Source organism: Tachysurus vachellii, chromosome 5, assembly GCF_030014155.1.
Source record: "Tachysurus vachellii isolate PV-2020 chromosome 5, HZAU_Pvac_v1, whole genome shotgun sequence".
In the NCBI taxonomy this organism is placed as follows: Eukaryota; Metazoa; Chordata; class Actinopteri; order Siluriformes; family Bagridae; genus Tachysurus; species Tachysurus vachellii.
In genome coordinates, this window is record NC_083464.1 from 13236604 (window position 1) to 13255026 (window position 18423).

Below are 18423 nucleotides of genomic sequence, written 5' to 3' on the forward strand. Positions count from 1 at the left end.
TAGAAGAGGCTTCTCCTATAAAGCATTGAGGAAAGCAGCTCACACAGCAGGGCATCGGAAGAAGGTGGGTATCATCGAAATCAACCGTTTTTCTATGAGGCACCTTGGGGGTGTATTTTTGCTTGAAAATTCCAAATCTAGGCAAGGACATTTTCTGTTTTCTCCCACACTAATACATTGCATATAGATAGCAAATTCTTTCATCAGTGTAACAAATGTTGTAGCGTTTTATGAAAACCTATTGTGGGATTTATACAATTATATGTTTATACTTTATAATGCTAATTTTTATTTGCCCTGAGTATTTGTATCTCTGTGCACTACCAAATTTACTTCATGGCCATTTGTTATATTTTGTCTTTTCTACTTCAAGGTTTTAGAGGAAAGCGTGCTCCTCTACTGTTTCACTCTAGTGACATACTGCGTCATCAATTTAGCAAAACCCAAGGTCAAACTAAATCAGCTCTGACACTGTGTGACAACATATGTCTCAACATCATTTGGTTTTAATTTTCAAATATAAAAAAGACACCTATACAGTATATTTTTAGCATTGTAGGCAACTAAATAAATATTACCGATTTAAATATCTATACAAATATCCCACCAATAACAAGTTTCCCAGATAAGGTTAAAGCACAAATCTTAAACCAAAATAAACTTCAGTAAATCACTGGGAGCAGTCAAATTCCCTGACAACAAACCATCCCTAGCACTAACACCAAATAACTGTATGTACATGTAATTACTTGTTCTATTTACTTGATAAAATGTTAATAGAGACTTTATACAGATAATAAGATGTCTAGTCATTATAAGATAGCAGAGAACAATGAAACCTCATTAAATTAAAAACAGCATTCTATAAATGTTTTTATTTTACAAGAAACATCGTATTAGTGATATTTGTCTACAATAAAATAAAAAATATTCTGGTGTGAGTACATGCAGTCCTTTGTAGGACGTCATCAGAAAGATGCATAACCAGGAAAAAAAACCTCTTGCCAGCGTTTCAGCAGTTATACATAAAATGAATGAAGATACAGTGGCTTTTTTTTTTTTAAATCTGTAAACATAAATTTTGTATAGATACTCATTGTTGCACCATTGTTACTGCAGTCGGTGGACAACTAGCAGAAAGAGTCTTCCACGGACTTCAGAAATATTTACATTGTGTATGTAAGATCAACAAAAAAGGCACATGCATGTTATGTGATAGGAACCAAAGGCCACAACCAAGACATTCTTTATGGTATGGAAATGAATAGCTATACAGCAAACTACAGCCCTACAGGCACAATACTAAAACAGATCAAATACTTGTGACCTTTGGTTTAAATAAAATACAGTTCAGGACTGGCAGAGAGTGTTGGACAATTCATATTTTTGCTAATCTCATGGAGACCTACACTTTCATGTCCTCTTAGGGAAACACTTAAAGTTGATTGTTCAAAATGATTTATTTAGAAAGCTATGCGTGAATTACAAGTTGAAATAGAATTACTATACGAAGACATTAACAGGATACTAAAATCAAATCAGTTATATATTTGATTGCAGTGAAAAACAATTGTTTTTGGATGTGTGGCATTACAGCGTACCTTTTTACGAGGGCCAAATTACTGCTTAATATTTAAATAGTTTTACAAACCTGAGGAAATACTACAACCACACTTACAAATTTCAATACAAATGTACATTAGTATCTGAGTTTTTTTAAGAGTATACAATACATCATATACAGAATACATTCACTGAAGCCTTAAGGCAGTTGAACAAGATCTGTCTGTTTTGGTTTGCATCAGTTTATGCAGGTTGTATTGTTAAAAATTGTAAAACAGACTACTGATGTGTGTGAATGTGTGTGTTTGTGATTTTATTAAAGGCATTTGCATTTTTGTTGCTCACACCCTAACAATAATGGACCTCAGTATGCACATTATTTAGTATATAGGCAAAATATTTGGGATTTGGGCGAGCAGAGGCATCATGCAGCTAATACCCATGCAGAACATTCCAACACTTCTCTCAAAACAGAGAGGAGGATATATGTGTTTGCTTTGCAAAAGAACACAAGCAAAATATATAAATACAAATTTGAGGAGCTGGCAGAATGCTGTGTTGTGAGAAGGAATAAGGTTGCATAATTGCTGACTGTGGGTAGAATTCCCACCACACCTTAGTATCAGTGGGAACATGATCCATCAGTTCTTGAATGACAAAACTGCCCTTCAGCCAGGGCGAGTGTGTGAACGATCGTGTGGAGGAGTCCAATGTGTGCTGTGAACTTCCATTTTGGGGTGTACCATTTTCTGGGCCTCTGAATATAGAATCCTGAGTCCTGTTGCTCTTCCATGCTGAGAGCAGAGGGAAGAATCATGTGGGTGCTCTTTCAGCTTCCTCTGAAGTGCACAGAGAAGGAGAAAAATGCTATTATTACCATTAAATAACTTTTTAAAACTTCTCAAAATGGTATACAACAACTGTGTTTGCCATTATAGTGAAATAACACCATACTGTAGAAGATTATTTTCCTAAAACACCATATTCCAAAGAGTTAAATGCTCTTACACTACAGCAATTTGTCAATTACAGTTTTTAATGTACTAAATAACTGTCCCAACATTTCAGCCGTTTTTGCACATATTGTACAATATCTCAGCCATTTCGCACATACTATATAATATTTCAGACATTTGCTGTTTTTTTTTTGCACAATTCTATATATTATCCCAAGGACCTGCTGCTAAGAAACTGTGTTCATTCTAATGTTACTGCACGAAATATTGTTTGAACATTCAGTATTCACATACAGTATTAACACTGGTCGGTCAGGGCTGTTTCTGTTACTGTTTAATATTTATTGTCTTTTGTGTACTGCATTTTTTGTACTTTTTGTATTGTCTTGTAACTTTGTGTCTGCACTGTCTCTTGTCCTGCACTGTCTTGTCCTGCACTGTCTTGTCCTGCACTGTCTTTTGTCCTGCACTGTCTTTTGTCCTGCACTGTCTTGTCTGTCTTGTTTGTCTTGTCCTGCACTGTTTGCACCAGGTTGCACAGTTGCACTTTATGTGGCTAAGACTACTTACAAGTCTTTAGCTCTGTCTTTGTTTTTATGTAGCACCTTGATCCTGGAGAAACGTTGTCTCATTTCACTATGTACTGCAACAGCTACATATGGTTGAAATGACAATAAAAGCTTCTTGACTTCTTGACTTAAAGAGTATTAATAGTATTATTTAATCTTATTGGAATTTACTCACCATCCCCTATTTTTCCTCTCTCTTGAAGTTAATAAGACAAAGCTTGTCATGTTATGTTACTAAGAAATATTTAATATTTATAGATATTTTCTAACTAAAAAAAATTTTTTTAAGATTAATACATTTTTAAAGTCAAATGAATATGAAAGGTGGGGTTTTTGAATCTTATGTTTCATTTTCACTTGTTCATGTGCATGATCTGGTTTTCATTATTCATACTGAACACTGAGGCTTGGGCTCTGTGTATTGACTGATATTCAATACTGATTTGATACTGACTTCCTCACAGTGAGTCATCAGATGTTCTGTAAGCTTCGGTTACACAAGCTACGCACAGTATTGCAAGCTTTTTGGAGAAACATACACCAAGACAATTTATGTTCTATGTACAGAAAATGTGTTAAATCTGATCAGATATTTTAGCTTTTTTGTCCAGTTTTGTCCCTGATACTGATTGTATATTTCAGAATAATACATCCCCTGATTCTAGATGCATTATGGACATTGAGTGGAGAAATTTTACATCTAAGATGACAAACCTGAGGGGGAAGGAGAATCATCATCTCCTGCAGGAGAGAACTGGTCTGTTCCTAATGCAGCTATAGAGCTCCTTGGCCGAATACACCTTTCACCAGAGAAACTTCTGCGTAACAGTGCCTTCATCAGACAAAGCAGGAAACTATTACTGACTGAAATGAACACATGCTGGACTGCACACTCAGGCTGTAAACAATAGTTAGTAGAATAGTTAGTAGAACTAAATACACTTTTAGTTTTATGACTGCCACAAGGTTTCCAACCTTTACACTTTACATTTTCAATAAAATGTGAATGAACCTGACCTTTCGAGTTAAAGGGCTGCTAGGAGCTGATGCGCTGCTGTATAAACTCAGGCTGGAGTTTGACCTGCTCACTGCCATCCCCTTGTTTCCTCTGCATCCGGATGTGTCAAAAGAATGAGGTGACAGGTACTTCTCCTTTATCTTTAGGTTTGTGCGACCTTTTACTGTTTAAGAACCAAAATTAATTGTATTAATTAATTGTACCAGTAATTGGTTGGAAATTTTACCATTTACCAATTTTAGGAAAGCATAGAGAGTTATTCACCTCTGCAAGGGTCATTCTTAACAAGAAATTCATCCAGGGCTGTCCATCCTCCTCCAACACGTACCATGAGTGTGCTTCGTAAGATACGCACCATTCTTAACTGCTGAGAGTCTCCAAACTGTAGATCATACCATCATGTCACTTCAGAAATGTCAAGATATGTCATAAATTGTGAATAGATAAATATGATTTTACACTTACCCTGTACCGGTTAGCGCTAACCTGCTCCACCTGAAACCTCTTTGGGCAGCTGCACTGAGACACCTGTCTGCTTACCTAGGAAATTATGTAGGTTTTGTTAAAATGTCTAAGAAATACATTGCAAGTAAATGTACATTAATGTTAAATGCTGTCATATTCTACAAAATGCATGATTTTTCCTTGATGGGATAATATATGGATATGTGGATCTGAAATAAAAAAGTACCTCTTCGTTGATTTGGTCTACATCAACTGTTCTTCTGTAGGGATCTCGGCTTGGGTGGAGCGCACTTACAAACTCATAGTAGTCAATGAATCCATCCCCATTCACATCAAAGATGTTTGCAACAGCAGTCATTTCCAAGGAATTGGTTGGGAATTCTATCCACAAGCAAAAGTAATTGTTAGACATACTATATCAAGCAAAAGCTTTATCTAGATACTACACAAATATATAAAAGCCTTACTGTTCAGCTATTCAACTGAAATACTATGGATCATTTATTGGTTACATGCTGTTGCATGGCCAGTCTTCTCACACACATAAATAATAAATAATACTGAAACCCTTCAGTAAGGGTTTGAAAAAGGATGTCCAGACTGATATTGCATACAGAGGTTAAAGCCTCACTCTATAAACTCTAATCAGTATTGCCATTCACCTGGAAAACCCGGTAATAGAATCAGAGTAATCTTTGTATGCTATTTCTCCCACACAAAAATCAGAACCTGAGCTCATGCAGTTAGAATCTAACCACAACCAGCCCTGAGCAGAGCAGGCTTAGAGAGCTAGATCTCTTCCACCTCTGTGGTGATGCATGACACTATATAAACATGTGCCTGATAATATGCCACACATCACCCTAGTAAACTACCACTCCGAAATGATTTATCCATTTGGCTCTGACCAACTTCTACCACATATCATTTTTTTTATTGTTGTGCCTGTTTACTTATCTTAAGTCTTTGCTTAGCCTTCAGTAATCTCTTTGCTGTGATTTGACTTTGACCTTTGCCTATATTTTTATTGTGATTTTAGATTAGGAACTATTTTGTTAATAAAGCTTCTCTGTGATTAAATCCACAGCTCATCATGTTTATTGGTGTGTGTCAGATACTAACTGAAAAGCCATGAACAATTGGTATACATCAGAATACGTCTATATGTATAAATAATGCAAAATAAGTATGCATCAGCTGATGGGTGCTGGCAGTTAAGATTGAGCCACAAGCAGTGACAGAAGGTAGGTATTGTACTGCTTACTGGAGGTCAGAACATTATCGATGAACTCCTTTTGGGTGATTCGACCATCCTGATCTCGATCGATGCTGCGAAAAACATCTAAGATCCGAGACTTAAGGTGACTTATCCACTGCATGTACCTCTTGCGCCAGATGTTGAAGTCAAAATTAGCAAACTCTTCCAACTGTAAACCAAAATAAATAAATAAATAAATAAATAAATAATAAAATAAAAAAATCCAATATGACACAAGTAATTCACATTATAAACCCATTAACCTCCAGGCTGTAATTTCATCATTTATCTTAAGGCATATTCAGCAACTGTTACGAATGATTTAATAACTACAAGGAAACCCAAACATGTATGCAATTATGAGATCAAGGAATGTAAGTAAGGGCACAGTTGTTTATACAACTAGTTATGTTATAACATTATGCTGTAACACAGAAACACATTAACAGTAATAACCTCTTTGAGTCTCTGCTGGTGCTCATCAAGTCTGGTCTTTCTGCTGTGGGCCTGAACCCACAGTTTCTGCCACTGGCTTACTAGTTGACACAACTGGGGTGTGTGAGGTTCCAGTCTCTCTAAGGGCAGTGAACCTGTGATTGGGGATTTTGTTGGGCCTCTTCTTTCTGCACACACACACAGCACCAAATTAAAACACATTCCATTTTTTAATTGGTGAAACAGTACGTTTCCTGGTTAACACTTACTGGTTGGTGTTCTGTGGCTTGGAGACACCTGCTTTGGAGTCAGCTTGTGTTTGCAGGACTTTGTGGCATTTTCTACTTCTATTACTTTACTATTTAACTCAACCATAAAAACCTACAAAGAGACACAATGAATTACATTCACCAGGTTTTGTCCCAGCAACCATCTGTGTGCAGTTAAGGTGAGTAAACATGAGTAATCATTTGTACCGCATGCTTGGTGATGAGCTCTGCTGTCTGCTCTGTGTCGTCAGGCAAGGGTTCCTGGTCGCTGACGTTCAGTGATTCTTCAGCAGAGGAGATCCAGGTCAGGAGGCGCTGCACTTCCTTTCTCTCAGCCTCCAGAGCAGAAAGCGCAGCTTGGATACGCTCAGCTTGCTGTTGTGCCCAAGTCTGGACCTGAGAAAAAATATATTTATACACATAAATACCCAGAAGCTCTACCAGCAATCTGCTTATGTGGATGTTATTATAGTCACTCACCTCCTCATAGCGGGTTTTAGTGACACTGATCCAAGATTTGATAGTAATAACAGAGTCAGGATGGCAGGAGGACAAAATCTCTTCACCTAAGGTTTGTATGCATTCCAACGCCACCTGATGACTACTTAAAGAGCTCATTGACTCCTGTTCAAACAAAGTATGAAATTTATGTTTTATCTGCCATGAGATGCATTGCCTTTTACTAGAAAAACTCAGGACAGTCATACCTTGTGTTGTTTGAGGAATGTTAGGAGAGTCTCTTCCTCTTCAGGTAGTACTCCATATTTCAAAACCCTTTCAATGTCAGCAAGTTGATCAAGGAATGTGTGAACCATTCTGTCAAACTCATCTGCCTGCGAATGAATCATATCAACAGTAAATTATTAGAGGTTACTGAATATACTGTATTATTTATAGATTAAGTGCAAAATATTTTTTACATTTCCAAATTGAAATTTTTATTATAATTATTATTTTAGTACCACAGTGCTGTTGAATTCTTAATTCTGATGGGTCACAAGATGTTTTATTTTCTATAATCTCACATCTCTGACTATATTGACATGGTACTCCATATAATTTAAACCTAATAAAAATGTTTGTAAAAATTGTTATTTTTTAAAAATATCTTAACATCCATTGAATGCATCTCTATAACATGACAAGCAGTATTATTATAATGATAATTGCTATAACATAAGAGATTGCAGGAACTTGTTTTGGCAATGTTCCACAACCTTAAATGTTATGGTCAAAATGTATAACAGTGTTCTTTAAAAAAAAATTCTAATTTAACAATACAAACATAACCAGGATAGTTCTTTTTAATAAATCAGTTGTGAATCGAGACCCATTGACATATACAATAATATATAATGCTTTAACTCCTGCACATAATAGTTCCAGTCAGCATGTACCTGTCGTAATGCTGCCTCCAGTCTGGTCTGTCGGGACACTGAGAGTTTACACACAGCCTCCCAGCGGACCTCCAGCTCCTCCATCTGCTCCTGCAGCCAGTGGGCATCAGCAGTGCTTCCACGAGTCAGATCTCTGACCGAACGCTTCAGGGTACGAATACAGCCAGCACGCTTCCCCAGCTCTTTTTGGAACACCTACAATACAGATTCATTCAAGTCATTCTGTATTGTACTAAGTGTTCAAGATTCCAGCTTGCAAGAAATAATAATTAAGTACCTTATGCTTGTCAATTAAATTATTAACTAAATCTTTCTCGCCTAGAACAGGCATATCTTCAGCAACCTGTGGCTCTGCCCTGTACAGCCAGTCATTTAGTGCCTGGAGTGCATCACTGAACCTTCCAGAAAACAGCAGTGCCTCCTCCAATTTATGTTGCCTAAGTAGCAAAATATTACAATTATGGCTTCAATTGTACTAAAGAACATGGCTTTACTATGCATGTATAGAGCTACATTGATTGGTAATGATATTTACCTCTCCATAGACTTTCCACTGATAGTATCCCATGAGTCTCTGAGCTCAGACACCATGTTTTCAAGATGCTGGGTGTCGAAAGGATTCTGAGTCTTTACTAAGAGGGTGCGGCCACTCTTCAAGCAGGCCTCATACATTGGTCTCTTCGAGCGAAAGATTTTATGGAAGTCCTGTGAACACAAATCACATTTTTTCACCTCAATATTCCACATGGTTAGCAGGTTGGATCTTATAAACAAATAAAATGTTTCATATATTTCCATATGGAATCTTTGACAATTTGCATATTTCTCTATATATTTTAGGAATCTTCTGTACTCCATGAGTTCATAAATAGATCTGTTGAACTTTATTTGTGAGATAATGTTACCTTCTGCTCACAGAGCTGCTGTTTGATCTCTTCATGTGACACAGCGATCTCTTTATGTGTGTCCAAAGTCTGTTCTACTTCAGTCATCCAGTCCATCAGCAGCTGCCAGGACTCACTGAACTGTATAGACGACGCAGAAATGATCAAATCACGTATTATTAAACAATTTAATAATCAGCCATGTGTTAAAAAGAAAGGTTTTGCATGATAATGGCTAAAATGGAAACCCTTTGCTGTGACTGGATTATTCATCACAGTTAACAGTTAATATAACAGTCAATCAAAAAGTCCAATCCATAGTCACTTTATCATATTAAATGCTAAATTTAAAATAACTCAATAAATAAATAAAAACCTGTATGTATGCAACCAGATAGGCAATAAAACATGGTTATTTCATGATTTAATGCATCAGAGTAAAACTATACTTGTTAGTAAAAGTTGATTATTGTTATTGTGCTTTATTAAATTATTCAATTGCAATTTGGCAGTAATTATTTTTTTATTTAAGAACATAGATGCATGCAGAACATGTCATACATTTAATACTGTAAATGTCTGTAAAACAACCTCAGTTCCTGTTATCATAAATATTACAGCAGCTATATACAATCATCCCTCTATCAGCCTTTCTTTTTTGAATCTTGAATAAAAAAACACATGCATCTTGTTATTTTACAAAGAAACCAGGTAGCACAAATTCTTTAGACCTGAACACGTTTCCATAACAGGAAACTTATATAACAATGTACTGACACCTGAGACTTCTTCTAGAAATATTAATTTCTCCCCAAAGAAAGCTTCAAAATATCAATTAATGATTATTATTCTTTGTTAACCTGTTATTATATTGTTCCAGCTTGCACTGTTGTTAGAGCTGCTGTTAAAGAATATTAAACAACACACCTACTGAATAAACAGAAATGAGAATTCAGCAGTGCTGTAGTGAAAATTTAGTTCGATTATTACCACTATAAAATCATGATCAGAGGTTCGGCTTCATTTATCGTAGTCTGTGAAGTCTAACTCACCTGTTTAACTTGTTTCTTAACATTCTCCAGGGTCTTCCCTCTTTCTGTGGTGTGCTGGTGAAGCTTCCTGTAGCGGTCTTGCACCGTTATCAGAAGATTTTGTACCACATCACAGTCCTCTTTTCTGCTAAGCTCCAACAGCTGTGAGGCTGCATTCTCCACACAGGTCTTCTTCTCCCCATATGACTGGACCTCATTCACCAGCATCTGTTATGAAAAAATATATCAAGCAAAACATTTGCATAAGGCTACAATATAAATACAACCACAACAACAACAAACCTTGTGTTCCTGAAGCTGGGTGCTGATGGTGTCAAAGATGAAGCTCGGAGTAGGCAGAGAACTAATGAGCTCTTCACACTTTGCCATTTTGCTCAGCAGATCTTGAACATTGCTGTTAAACTCCTTTGCTAGACCAAGTCCTTCTGTTAACTTAGCCTTAGAAAAACATTTAGGACATGTTAGACCAGTAGAAGTCTCAGACATTTTAACATGATCATTTGAATGACATGATGATCTTATTCAATCACCTTCCGGTCTTGCATTTTTGTATAGACAGTGTTCCACTTCTGCTCCAGGATGCTTAAGCTGTGCTCAGTGCTGGAGCCATGAGCCACGTTGCTTCCCTCCAGCATCCTGTGGACAGCGTTACGGATATTTGTGTACGCATGCAGTTTAGACTCCATCTCATTACACAGCTCCTGCAGACATATACATGCAATTTTACAAGTCAATTTAATCATGAGTGACAACAAACGTAACCACATTTGCATGAATGTTCACAGCACACACAGTCAGCAGATATGAGTGTAGTAACATACACAATCTGTACATTTGAGTAACTATTGTGGCTTGCAGCATTACCAGATGAGCACTGAGTCTCTCACTGGCAGTGTCTGGCATTCCCCACACAGTTTTAGTGGAGGACAGCTTCAAGTCTGTGTACTCCAGCCACTGCAAAAGGTCCTGGATTTCCATTGTTACATCTTGAACCTATGGATGAAATGCAGTGCAGCATTTAATGAGTTCAACATAATGTCAAAATATGTGCTATACAAATTCAAATTAGAATGTGCAGTCATAAATGGTCATTTCTGTGAATAACCAATTGAATCACCCCCAGCCTTGCTGAACTATGTGTAAATATACTGTATTTGGTGCTCTACCTACTTGACTGAGGTAATTCTCCAGTTCCAATTGCCTGCGCTCTGTCTCGGAGCGCACAAACTCCCAGCAATCGTTCAGTTGCTCCAGGCGATGCTGCAGGCCCTGAGGACTCTCTCCTCCTGTGCCTTCCAGCAGGATCCTGCCTGCCTGGTTCAGAGACTCCACAGTGTGTATATGTGACATTACATCATTGCGCAGTACCTGCACACACAAAAAGTCAGGATAGCTTTACCTAGTCTCCAGTTTAGTACAATAGTAGAAAATAATACAATAGTACAAAACTTTATACACTATTTACACACCATACTGCACCTGGACACTTTAAGGACAATCTTTAATACCATACACATTTATGTATATGTATATTTATGCATATGTATATACATTATTTCTTCATCTATATTTTCATATTTTTATATAGTTTTCTTATATAGTTTATACTTTTTATTATTTTATTCTTATTTTATTCCTTGCTTTTTTATACTTTTTATATATATTTTTTTTTTATTCTTATACCAGACAGTTGCATAAAGCATTTCACTGCATATCGTACCCTGTATGTATGTGTATGTGACAAATAAAATTTGATTCGATTTGATTTGAATAGTTATAGGCACCAAAAACCAAATAGGTATTTTTTCAAACATATTTTAGCCAGGGGATCATAAACTGTAAAACAAATTTGCACTCACAGATTTATTTCATAGAAATTATTTAAATGTGCACAATAATATTTTGTCTGCTGCTTAGAGTCATAGAGCTTTCCTTTCCTGATATGAATTGTTACATTTGATTTATGTTGAGGAATAATTACATTTCTGTTAAGTACTGTGTAATGTTGAATAGTGATGTAAGTTCTTCAATAAAGCATCAGCATACTGTGCATATACCTTGTGCTTGGCTAGCTCTATCTCACAGGTCTGTAGATCAATGCTGATGGGCCGAGATGCCTGCAGCAGTTCGGCAGTGTGAGAGATCCAGGCGTGCAGCTCATCAAAATTGTTCTGAAACTGGCCCAATCCCAGCAGTGCACACTCCAGCTGGTGCTGCTCAATTATGCATAAAATATTTGAATTGTACCATAAACTAATACTTATTAGAATTATGTTTTTAATATACATGCATAGAAGTTTTTACTAGTGTAAAAAGCTGAATATGTGAATATGTGATAGGTGAATATGTGTATGTTGTACCTGTCGGCTGACAGTCTCTGACTCCAGACTGTCCCAGCGCTGCCGAAAATCACTCAACGGTGAAGTGGACCCGGGCCGAACAGAACCCGGAGATAGACGACCCACAAAACGATGATTCAAACTCTCAATCTCAATCTTTTTCTGGTATAATTCCCGCTTGAACTCCTGAAGGGAGTGATAAAACAACCAGGGTCTTGCTAAGAGGTAAAAAAAAGAAACGCTCAAGAATTTTCAGTTTGAGAAGTACTTGGTAAACTGTCTCCTGGGCAATAGGGCTCACCTTCAGACCAAACAGCTGCTCTTTGACCGATCCAAGATCAGATCCCACTAAGAACTCTTCAGTGGATTTCAGCTCTGCTGACTTGAGCCACTCAAATAGCCCCTACAAACAGAGTAAAATAGGTGTTGGTATGCTGCAGCACCCTTAGATTGTTTTAATCAGCAGTCTGTTTATAAATAGGCCCTGTGTATTTGTGTGTTTTGATTGGGAGGGTTAATGATAAAACACTTTATATATATTTATTATTTTCAAAATTGTTTAACAATTCGTAATATTTTCCAGCAGGCATATTTATGGTATTTTTATTAAACATATACCTGCAGAGTATCCTGATAATTCAGCACCAACTGCAGAGATTCTTCCAACTTATTGTTGCACTCAGTCCAGATCTTATTTAGATTGTTCCATGTGCAGTACAGCTAAAATGGTTTATTGAGCATAAAAACAGGAGTTAGCATTAGCTATATACAGTATAATAAATGTTTTAAGAATTGGCGTCTAAAATGCTTATGTAAAATACAGACCTCATCTAAGCTTTTTGTGACTTCGGGCTTGTCTGTGTCTCCACATGCAGACATTAACTCCATTCCCAAAACACCAAGTATGTCCAGTTCTCCTTGAAGTCCATCAATGTCCTCTCTCAGTGTCTGTAAATGAAATGTAAAGTGTACACTAAGTGCTCACAAAGTGCACATGGTTATAGAAGCCACTGTTTATCATATTTCAAAATGTTATTTAAGCAAAATTCTCAGCCCATCAATTTTACATTTTAAACATTTTGTTTAGCAAAACAATTATTTCCTCCTCTCTTTAAGACTGGTTAAAGGACTTCACATTCATATATTCAATTCTAGCTTAGTGAATTCCTGATGAGACCTGTGCAGTCCCATATAAGACCTGAAGTGTATTACCTGCATTATGGCCAGGCTCTGCAGGATGGTCTCAGAGTCTGTTCTGCTTGAATTGAGGTCTAGCAGAGTTTGTTGGGCATCATTCAGCCCAACTGTCATGCTGCTTACATCATTCCAGAACCTTGAAGCCAATTCAAGCAGGTGAAGGAGCCACTTCTCCCTCTCCTGACACTGACTTTGTGTCTCCTCCCACTGGCTGGTCAGGCTGCTCACCCGATCTTGGATGGCTACAGAGACATAGAATTTACTAAAGGAAACATATCAATCAAAGAAAGGTACATTTGAAAGAGCAGGTACTCATTTTGCTATTTATGATTCTAAAACAGGGGGCACGGTGGCTTAGTGGTTAGCACATTCGCCTCACACCTCCAGGGTCGGGGTTCGATTCCCGCCTCCACCTTGTGTGTGTGGAGTTTGCATGTTCTCCCCGTGCCTCGGGGGTTTCCTCCGGGTACTCCGGTTTCCTCCCCCGGTCCAAAGACATGCATGGTAGGTTGATTGGCATCTCTGGAAAAATTGTCCCTAGTGTGTGATTGCGTGAGTGAATGAGAGTGTGTGTGTGTGCCCTGCAATGGGTTGGCACTCCGTCCAGGGTGTATCCTGCCTTGATGCCCGATGACGCCTGAGATCGGGCACAGGCTCCCCGTGACCCGAGGTAGTTCGGATAAGCGGTAGAAGATGAATGAATGAATGAATGATTCTAAAACATAATAGAAAACTACACTATATGGCCAAAGGTACTGTTGGCACAAAGCTGGAAGCACACATTTGTCTAGAATGTCTTTGGATGTGGTAGCATTAATTCCATTCAGTGGAACTAAAGGGCCCAAACATACTCCAGTATGACAATGTGCATCCCTGCAGCATTCTCCATACATCTCTGGAACATGGTGTGCCAAGGATGGTATGGTAGAACATGAGTGGTCTGCATAGAGAACTGACATAAAACCTACAAAACCGAAAAGCTGACTACATGCCAGTCCTTGCTGTCCAACTTCAGTTCCCTGACATCATTAATGGCTGTATGAGCAAATTCTAAAATGCTAGAAAAAGATCTACTGTAAAGCTTTTTTATAGGCATAGAGGTTATTAAAACTGCAAAAGGATTCAATCTGTAATGCGATGTTCGACAAACACATATGGGTGTGAAAGGTCAGGTGCCCAACAACTTTTGGCTATACATATATACATATTGGCTATACATGTTATTATTTTATATACATTTCCCATTTCCCTAAAACTGGTTACCTGTGCCTATGGAGCTGCCCCCTACAGCTTGTGTGTTTGCCAGCAGCCCCTCAGCTTCAGTCCTCACAGTATTTAGGCTTAGCGCCAGCTTGGAGAGCTCAGCCAGAGTGTTCTTGTTGTCCTTCAGCTGCTCTTGAATACGTGGAGTAAGGCCCTGCAAAATCACTGTGGCCTGCATATGGTTGTACATACGCTCCAGGCTTTCCCCTATCAGAATCATCCTCTCATTCAGCTACAGGACAAAAAGGCAGACATTGGCAGACAGAAGGGCGGTGATATTCTCAGCACAGTGACAATAGCATGGCAGTGTGTATGGTGCTGGTACATTTTTCAGGCACAGCCGTGTTGCCACACTTGGCACTTTCCTAAACACCCAGGCACAGTATATGTTAGTCTTTCTCTTTCTCTACCTTTAGTGTAATAAACTGGCTCTTTTGTGTATACTCTAGTCAGCAAATCATGATAAAACTATAGCAATTTTTGCACTTGTTCATGTATATGAAGTTTAATAAGTGATCTTTGCGTATATTACCTGTGTATACCGTGGCAGAGATTCCTCAAGGACTCCAGCAGCCTCTCTGACTCTGTCTCTGATGGTCTGGTAGTGCTCCTCAGCCTCTGACACTTTCTGGCTGTATTGCTGAGCCTGGTCAGCACTCAGGTCTGACAGACGCTTGGCCAACATTCCTAATCGGAATATCAAAGGCTTGTGCTCAGCTATAGACTCCCTTAGGCTCTGTGTAAAAAGGAATAATTAGCAGTGGGTTATAAGAATTTGGGTCAGTATGCCACTTTTTGTTCATTTAAAATTAAACCCCTTTCACTAAAAACAAGTGCTGTGATTTCAAATCAGTGTGTTCAAAGCGTTTACTGAAGGATGACCTAATAGGGAACTCTTGGTAAATAGAAAAAGTCCTAAACAAAGGCCTGACTGTTGACATGGGAAGAGGGAGTACTGGAGAGACCAGATTTTGTAGTACCTGTAAGAGCTCCTGTTGTTCTCTGAATGCTTCGTAACTGATGGTGTTCAAAGAAAGCTGGACAGTAAGGGATTTGGTTTCCTGTAACCATGGCAACACCTCAGCATAGCACTCAGAGAACTGGGACAAGAGAGACTGAGCATGCTCCAGCTGCAGCACCACGTGGGAATTTGTGCCGGTGGTTATCTGACATTGCTCCTCAAGAGTATCTAAACTCGTCTGTTAAAAAAAAACAATTTGGAATTTAAATATCTAGATTCTCTCCACAAAATTTACACCAAAATCCTTAATGCTTAATCCTTACAACTTAGCAGAACAACAGACTATTTTTAATGATTGTAGTCTGAGAGTTTTTAATGTTAATAAGTTCATGATTGGTACCTGAAGATTTCCCATATCCTCAATATCACTGTATGCCTGTAAGAGTTCAGAAACCTTCACCATTTTCTCTATGTTAAACCTGTGCTGAAGAATCTCCACTGATAGTATCTGTTGAAAAAAATTATTTTAAAAATCTTCAATGATTCATGATATAGCATTTCATGATACAATAGAGTAGTTAACATATTTATAGCATTTTAAGTTGAATAAAATGAAACTTATATGTAGAGAAACTTGTAGGAATTTCACCTTTTGCTCATAGAGCTGTGTAGCAATGACACCAGGGTCCAGGTTGATGACTTTGAGTTTCTCCAGTCCCTGGGTTGTAGCTCGAAACCAGGCCAATTCTTTATCAACTGCTTGTTCCAACTGCAATAAAAATGAAATAATTAATATGTCAAAAAAGAAAAAAAAAACAGAACTAGAAATACATCAAGTTAAAAGAAATGATAAAAAAATACATCTAAATATGACACCACTATCAGCTATGGTGGGTTTTAATTTGCTTTTACCCTCTGTCTCTCAGCAGCACACAGCATTGCATCTCCAGTCTGAGATGTTCCCAGAAGTTCCCTCTCGATGCGGCCCAGCCACAGGTGGAGGTCCTCCTGACTGGAGGTGCATCGGCTAGAGGCCTCGAGCGCGTTCTCCAGCCGCTGCAGCACATCAGCACTGCCTAAACTGAGCACTGAGTACCGGATACGCAAGCTATCTGCCTTCTCTTGTACCAGATGAGACTCCTCCTCTGAGAAAGAATGGGTACAAACAACCAATATTAATTTTTTTAAAATTCTTTTATCATGGTGGTTAATAAAGGCTAAGAGAGATGATACCTGAGACCATCTCCATGAAATCATGACAGCAGTGTTGAAGATTTCCAAAGTCGACACTCTTAGCTTTTATATCCTCCATGACAGCCTATAGAATATAAAACATAATATTGTCAATACAAAATAGAAGTATACTGTCTAAAATATATACAGAGCCAAAGTTTTCATCTAATCACCTTGGCCTGATCAGTGGCTTCCTGTAAATGGAGCATTGCTCTCTCTGCAGAACGGAGCTCAGCTAAGTCCTGCTCCATGGATATTAGCCACTGATGAAGACTGTCTATTCTCTCCTGAAAGAGCTGAGCCTGAGGCAAAATTAGCTCCAAAGTCTGTCTCCTGTTAACACAATGCATACCTTTGCTCTTAAAGGATTACAATAACTTACTGAAAAGACAAAACAAGCTTTAAGGACATCATGCTGACCTGCTATTAGCACCTAAAAGAAGAGCTTCCCACTTCAGTTTGAGTTGGGGAAGTTGGAGTTTGGATTTATCTCTTTCTTCCTCTTGAAGCCCTTCAGCTATACGTGGGCCCTCCTGCATCATAGTTTCCATGTTAGACCTCCTGTCCTCTAGGAGACGCTGTAGAAGCTGTTGGAAAAGTCCACAATATTTACAAAACACTGTTAGAATATTCACTCTAAGTGTAACAAGACTTTTAACTGAGGGCGATGAAATATCCAAGTTTTGTTGGATTTGGGATTGATGTGTCAGGCACACACAAACACACACACACACACACACACACACACACACACACACACACACACACACACACACACACACTCACTTAAATGATCTATATTTAAGTGTTTTGTATGCCTGAAATCTGTATCTGCTGTTTTTGGAATTTTTGTTATTTGTATTTAAAATGTATTATGCTGGTCATTAAAAGTAAATACTTTATACAGGAGAGAATGTGTAACGTGAATAGGATGCAGGCTGAAAATGAAGAACTTTCATTCAGTGCCTCGTTCTGTCACTGTGCCCATGAAGTAAAGGTTGTCTCATGTATCAAGGCCTCATTGTGGTTATCCAGACATGTTTCACCTTACTCACTACTCTAACAAAAGACAGCTATTTCAGGCAGAACAGTGAATAAGTTCCCGTCAGGAACTGTACAATAAAGCATTCAGGATCTCAGTGTGAGCATGAAATTCTCAGCAGAAATGCGGTTTCACGATAAAAAGTGCTTTAAAAGAATTTCAAGGTTGAATTCACATTTACATACACAGCTCTGCAAGGAGATAAGATTTATCAAAACAAATGCATACTTCATTTAGGAGGGGTTTATAGGCATACCTTCTGTTCTTGAAGCTGAGCTTTCAGTACTTTAAATTCAGATGAGGGAGGTTTTTGATTTGCCACAAGCTCTTCAATCTCGCAAACCCATGTTAATAATGTCTGCAGATTTTGCGTAAACATTTCAGGATCCCCAAATCCATCTGTCAGTGCCAAATTACTCCGGGTAGTCTGGAATAAAGAAAAGATCATATACCCATATGTCAAAGAATTCACAAAAAAGAGCATTAGATATAATGCAGCTGCCAGTCTTTCAATGACAAAAT

The 18423-nt window shown here is 38.0% G+C and overlaps 1 protein-coding gene across 2 annotated transcripts in view; it reads right to left on the reverse strand.

Moving 5' to 3' along the window:
* Positions 1-928: 928 nt before the first annotated feature.
* macf1b (microtubule actin crosslinking factor 1b) overlaps positions 929-18423 on the reverse strand; it is a 28416-nt gene continuing 10921 nt past the window's right edge. For both annotated transcript variants that reach the window (XM_060869865.1, XM_060869864.1), the window contains exons 3-39: positions 18158-18328; positions 17280-17446; positions 17033-17192; positions 16860-16944; positions 16539-16771; positions 16276-16395; positions 16027-16134; positions 15646-15864; positions 15198-15401; positions 14666-14897; positions 13418-13644; positions 13031-13153; positions 12824-12925; positions 12507-12608; positions 12227-12391; positions 11924-12079; positions 11037-11234; positions 10731-10859; positions 10397-10567; positions 10149-10304; positions 9867-10073; positions 8836-8955; positions 8466-8635; positions 8208-8367; positions 7931-8125; positions 7241-7366; positions 7014-7157; positions 6741-6929; positions 6534-6645; positions 6286-6452; positions 5836-5998; positions 4798-4952; positions 4572-4646; positions 4371-4488; positions 4106-4269; positions 3803-3920; positions 929-2402 (exon numbers count right to left, since the gene is read on the reverse strand). In XM_060869865.1, coding sequence (XP_060725848.1) covers positions 2377-2402; positions 3803-3920; positions 4106-4269; positions 4371-4488; positions 4572-4646; positions 4798-4952; positions 5836-5998; positions 6286-6452; positions 6534-6645; positions 6741-6929; positions 7014-7157; positions 7241-7366; positions 7931-8125; positions 8208-8367; positions 8466-8635; positions 8836-8955; positions 9867-10073; positions 10149-10304; positions 10397-10567; positions 10731-10859; positions 11037-11234; positions 11924-12079; positions 12227-12391; positions 12507-12608; positions 12824-12925; positions 13031-13153; positions 13418-13644; positions 14666-14897; positions 15198-15401; positions 15646-15864; positions 16027-16134; positions 16276-16395; positions 16539-16771; positions 16860-16944; positions 17033-17192; positions 17280-17446; positions 18158-18328 — 5637 coding nt within the window. In that variant the 3' untranslated portion in view covers positions 929-2376. The remainder of the gene's footprint in view (positions 2403-3802; positions 3921-4105; positions 4270-4370; positions 4489-4571; positions 4647-4797; positions 4953-5835; positions 5999-6285; positions 6453-6533; positions 6646-6740; positions 6930-7013; positions 7158-7240; positions 7367-7930; positions 8126-8207; positions 8368-8465; positions 8636-8835; positions 8956-9866; positions 10074-10148; positions 10305-10396; positions 10568-10730; positions 10860-11036; positions 11235-11923; positions 12080-12226; positions 12392-12506; positions 12609-12823; positions 12926-13030; positions 13154-13417; positions 13645-14665; positions 14898-15197; positions 15402-15645; positions 15865-16026; positions 16135-16275; positions 16396-16538; positions 16772-16859; positions 16945-17032; positions 17193-17279; positions 17447-18157; positions 18329-18423) is intronic.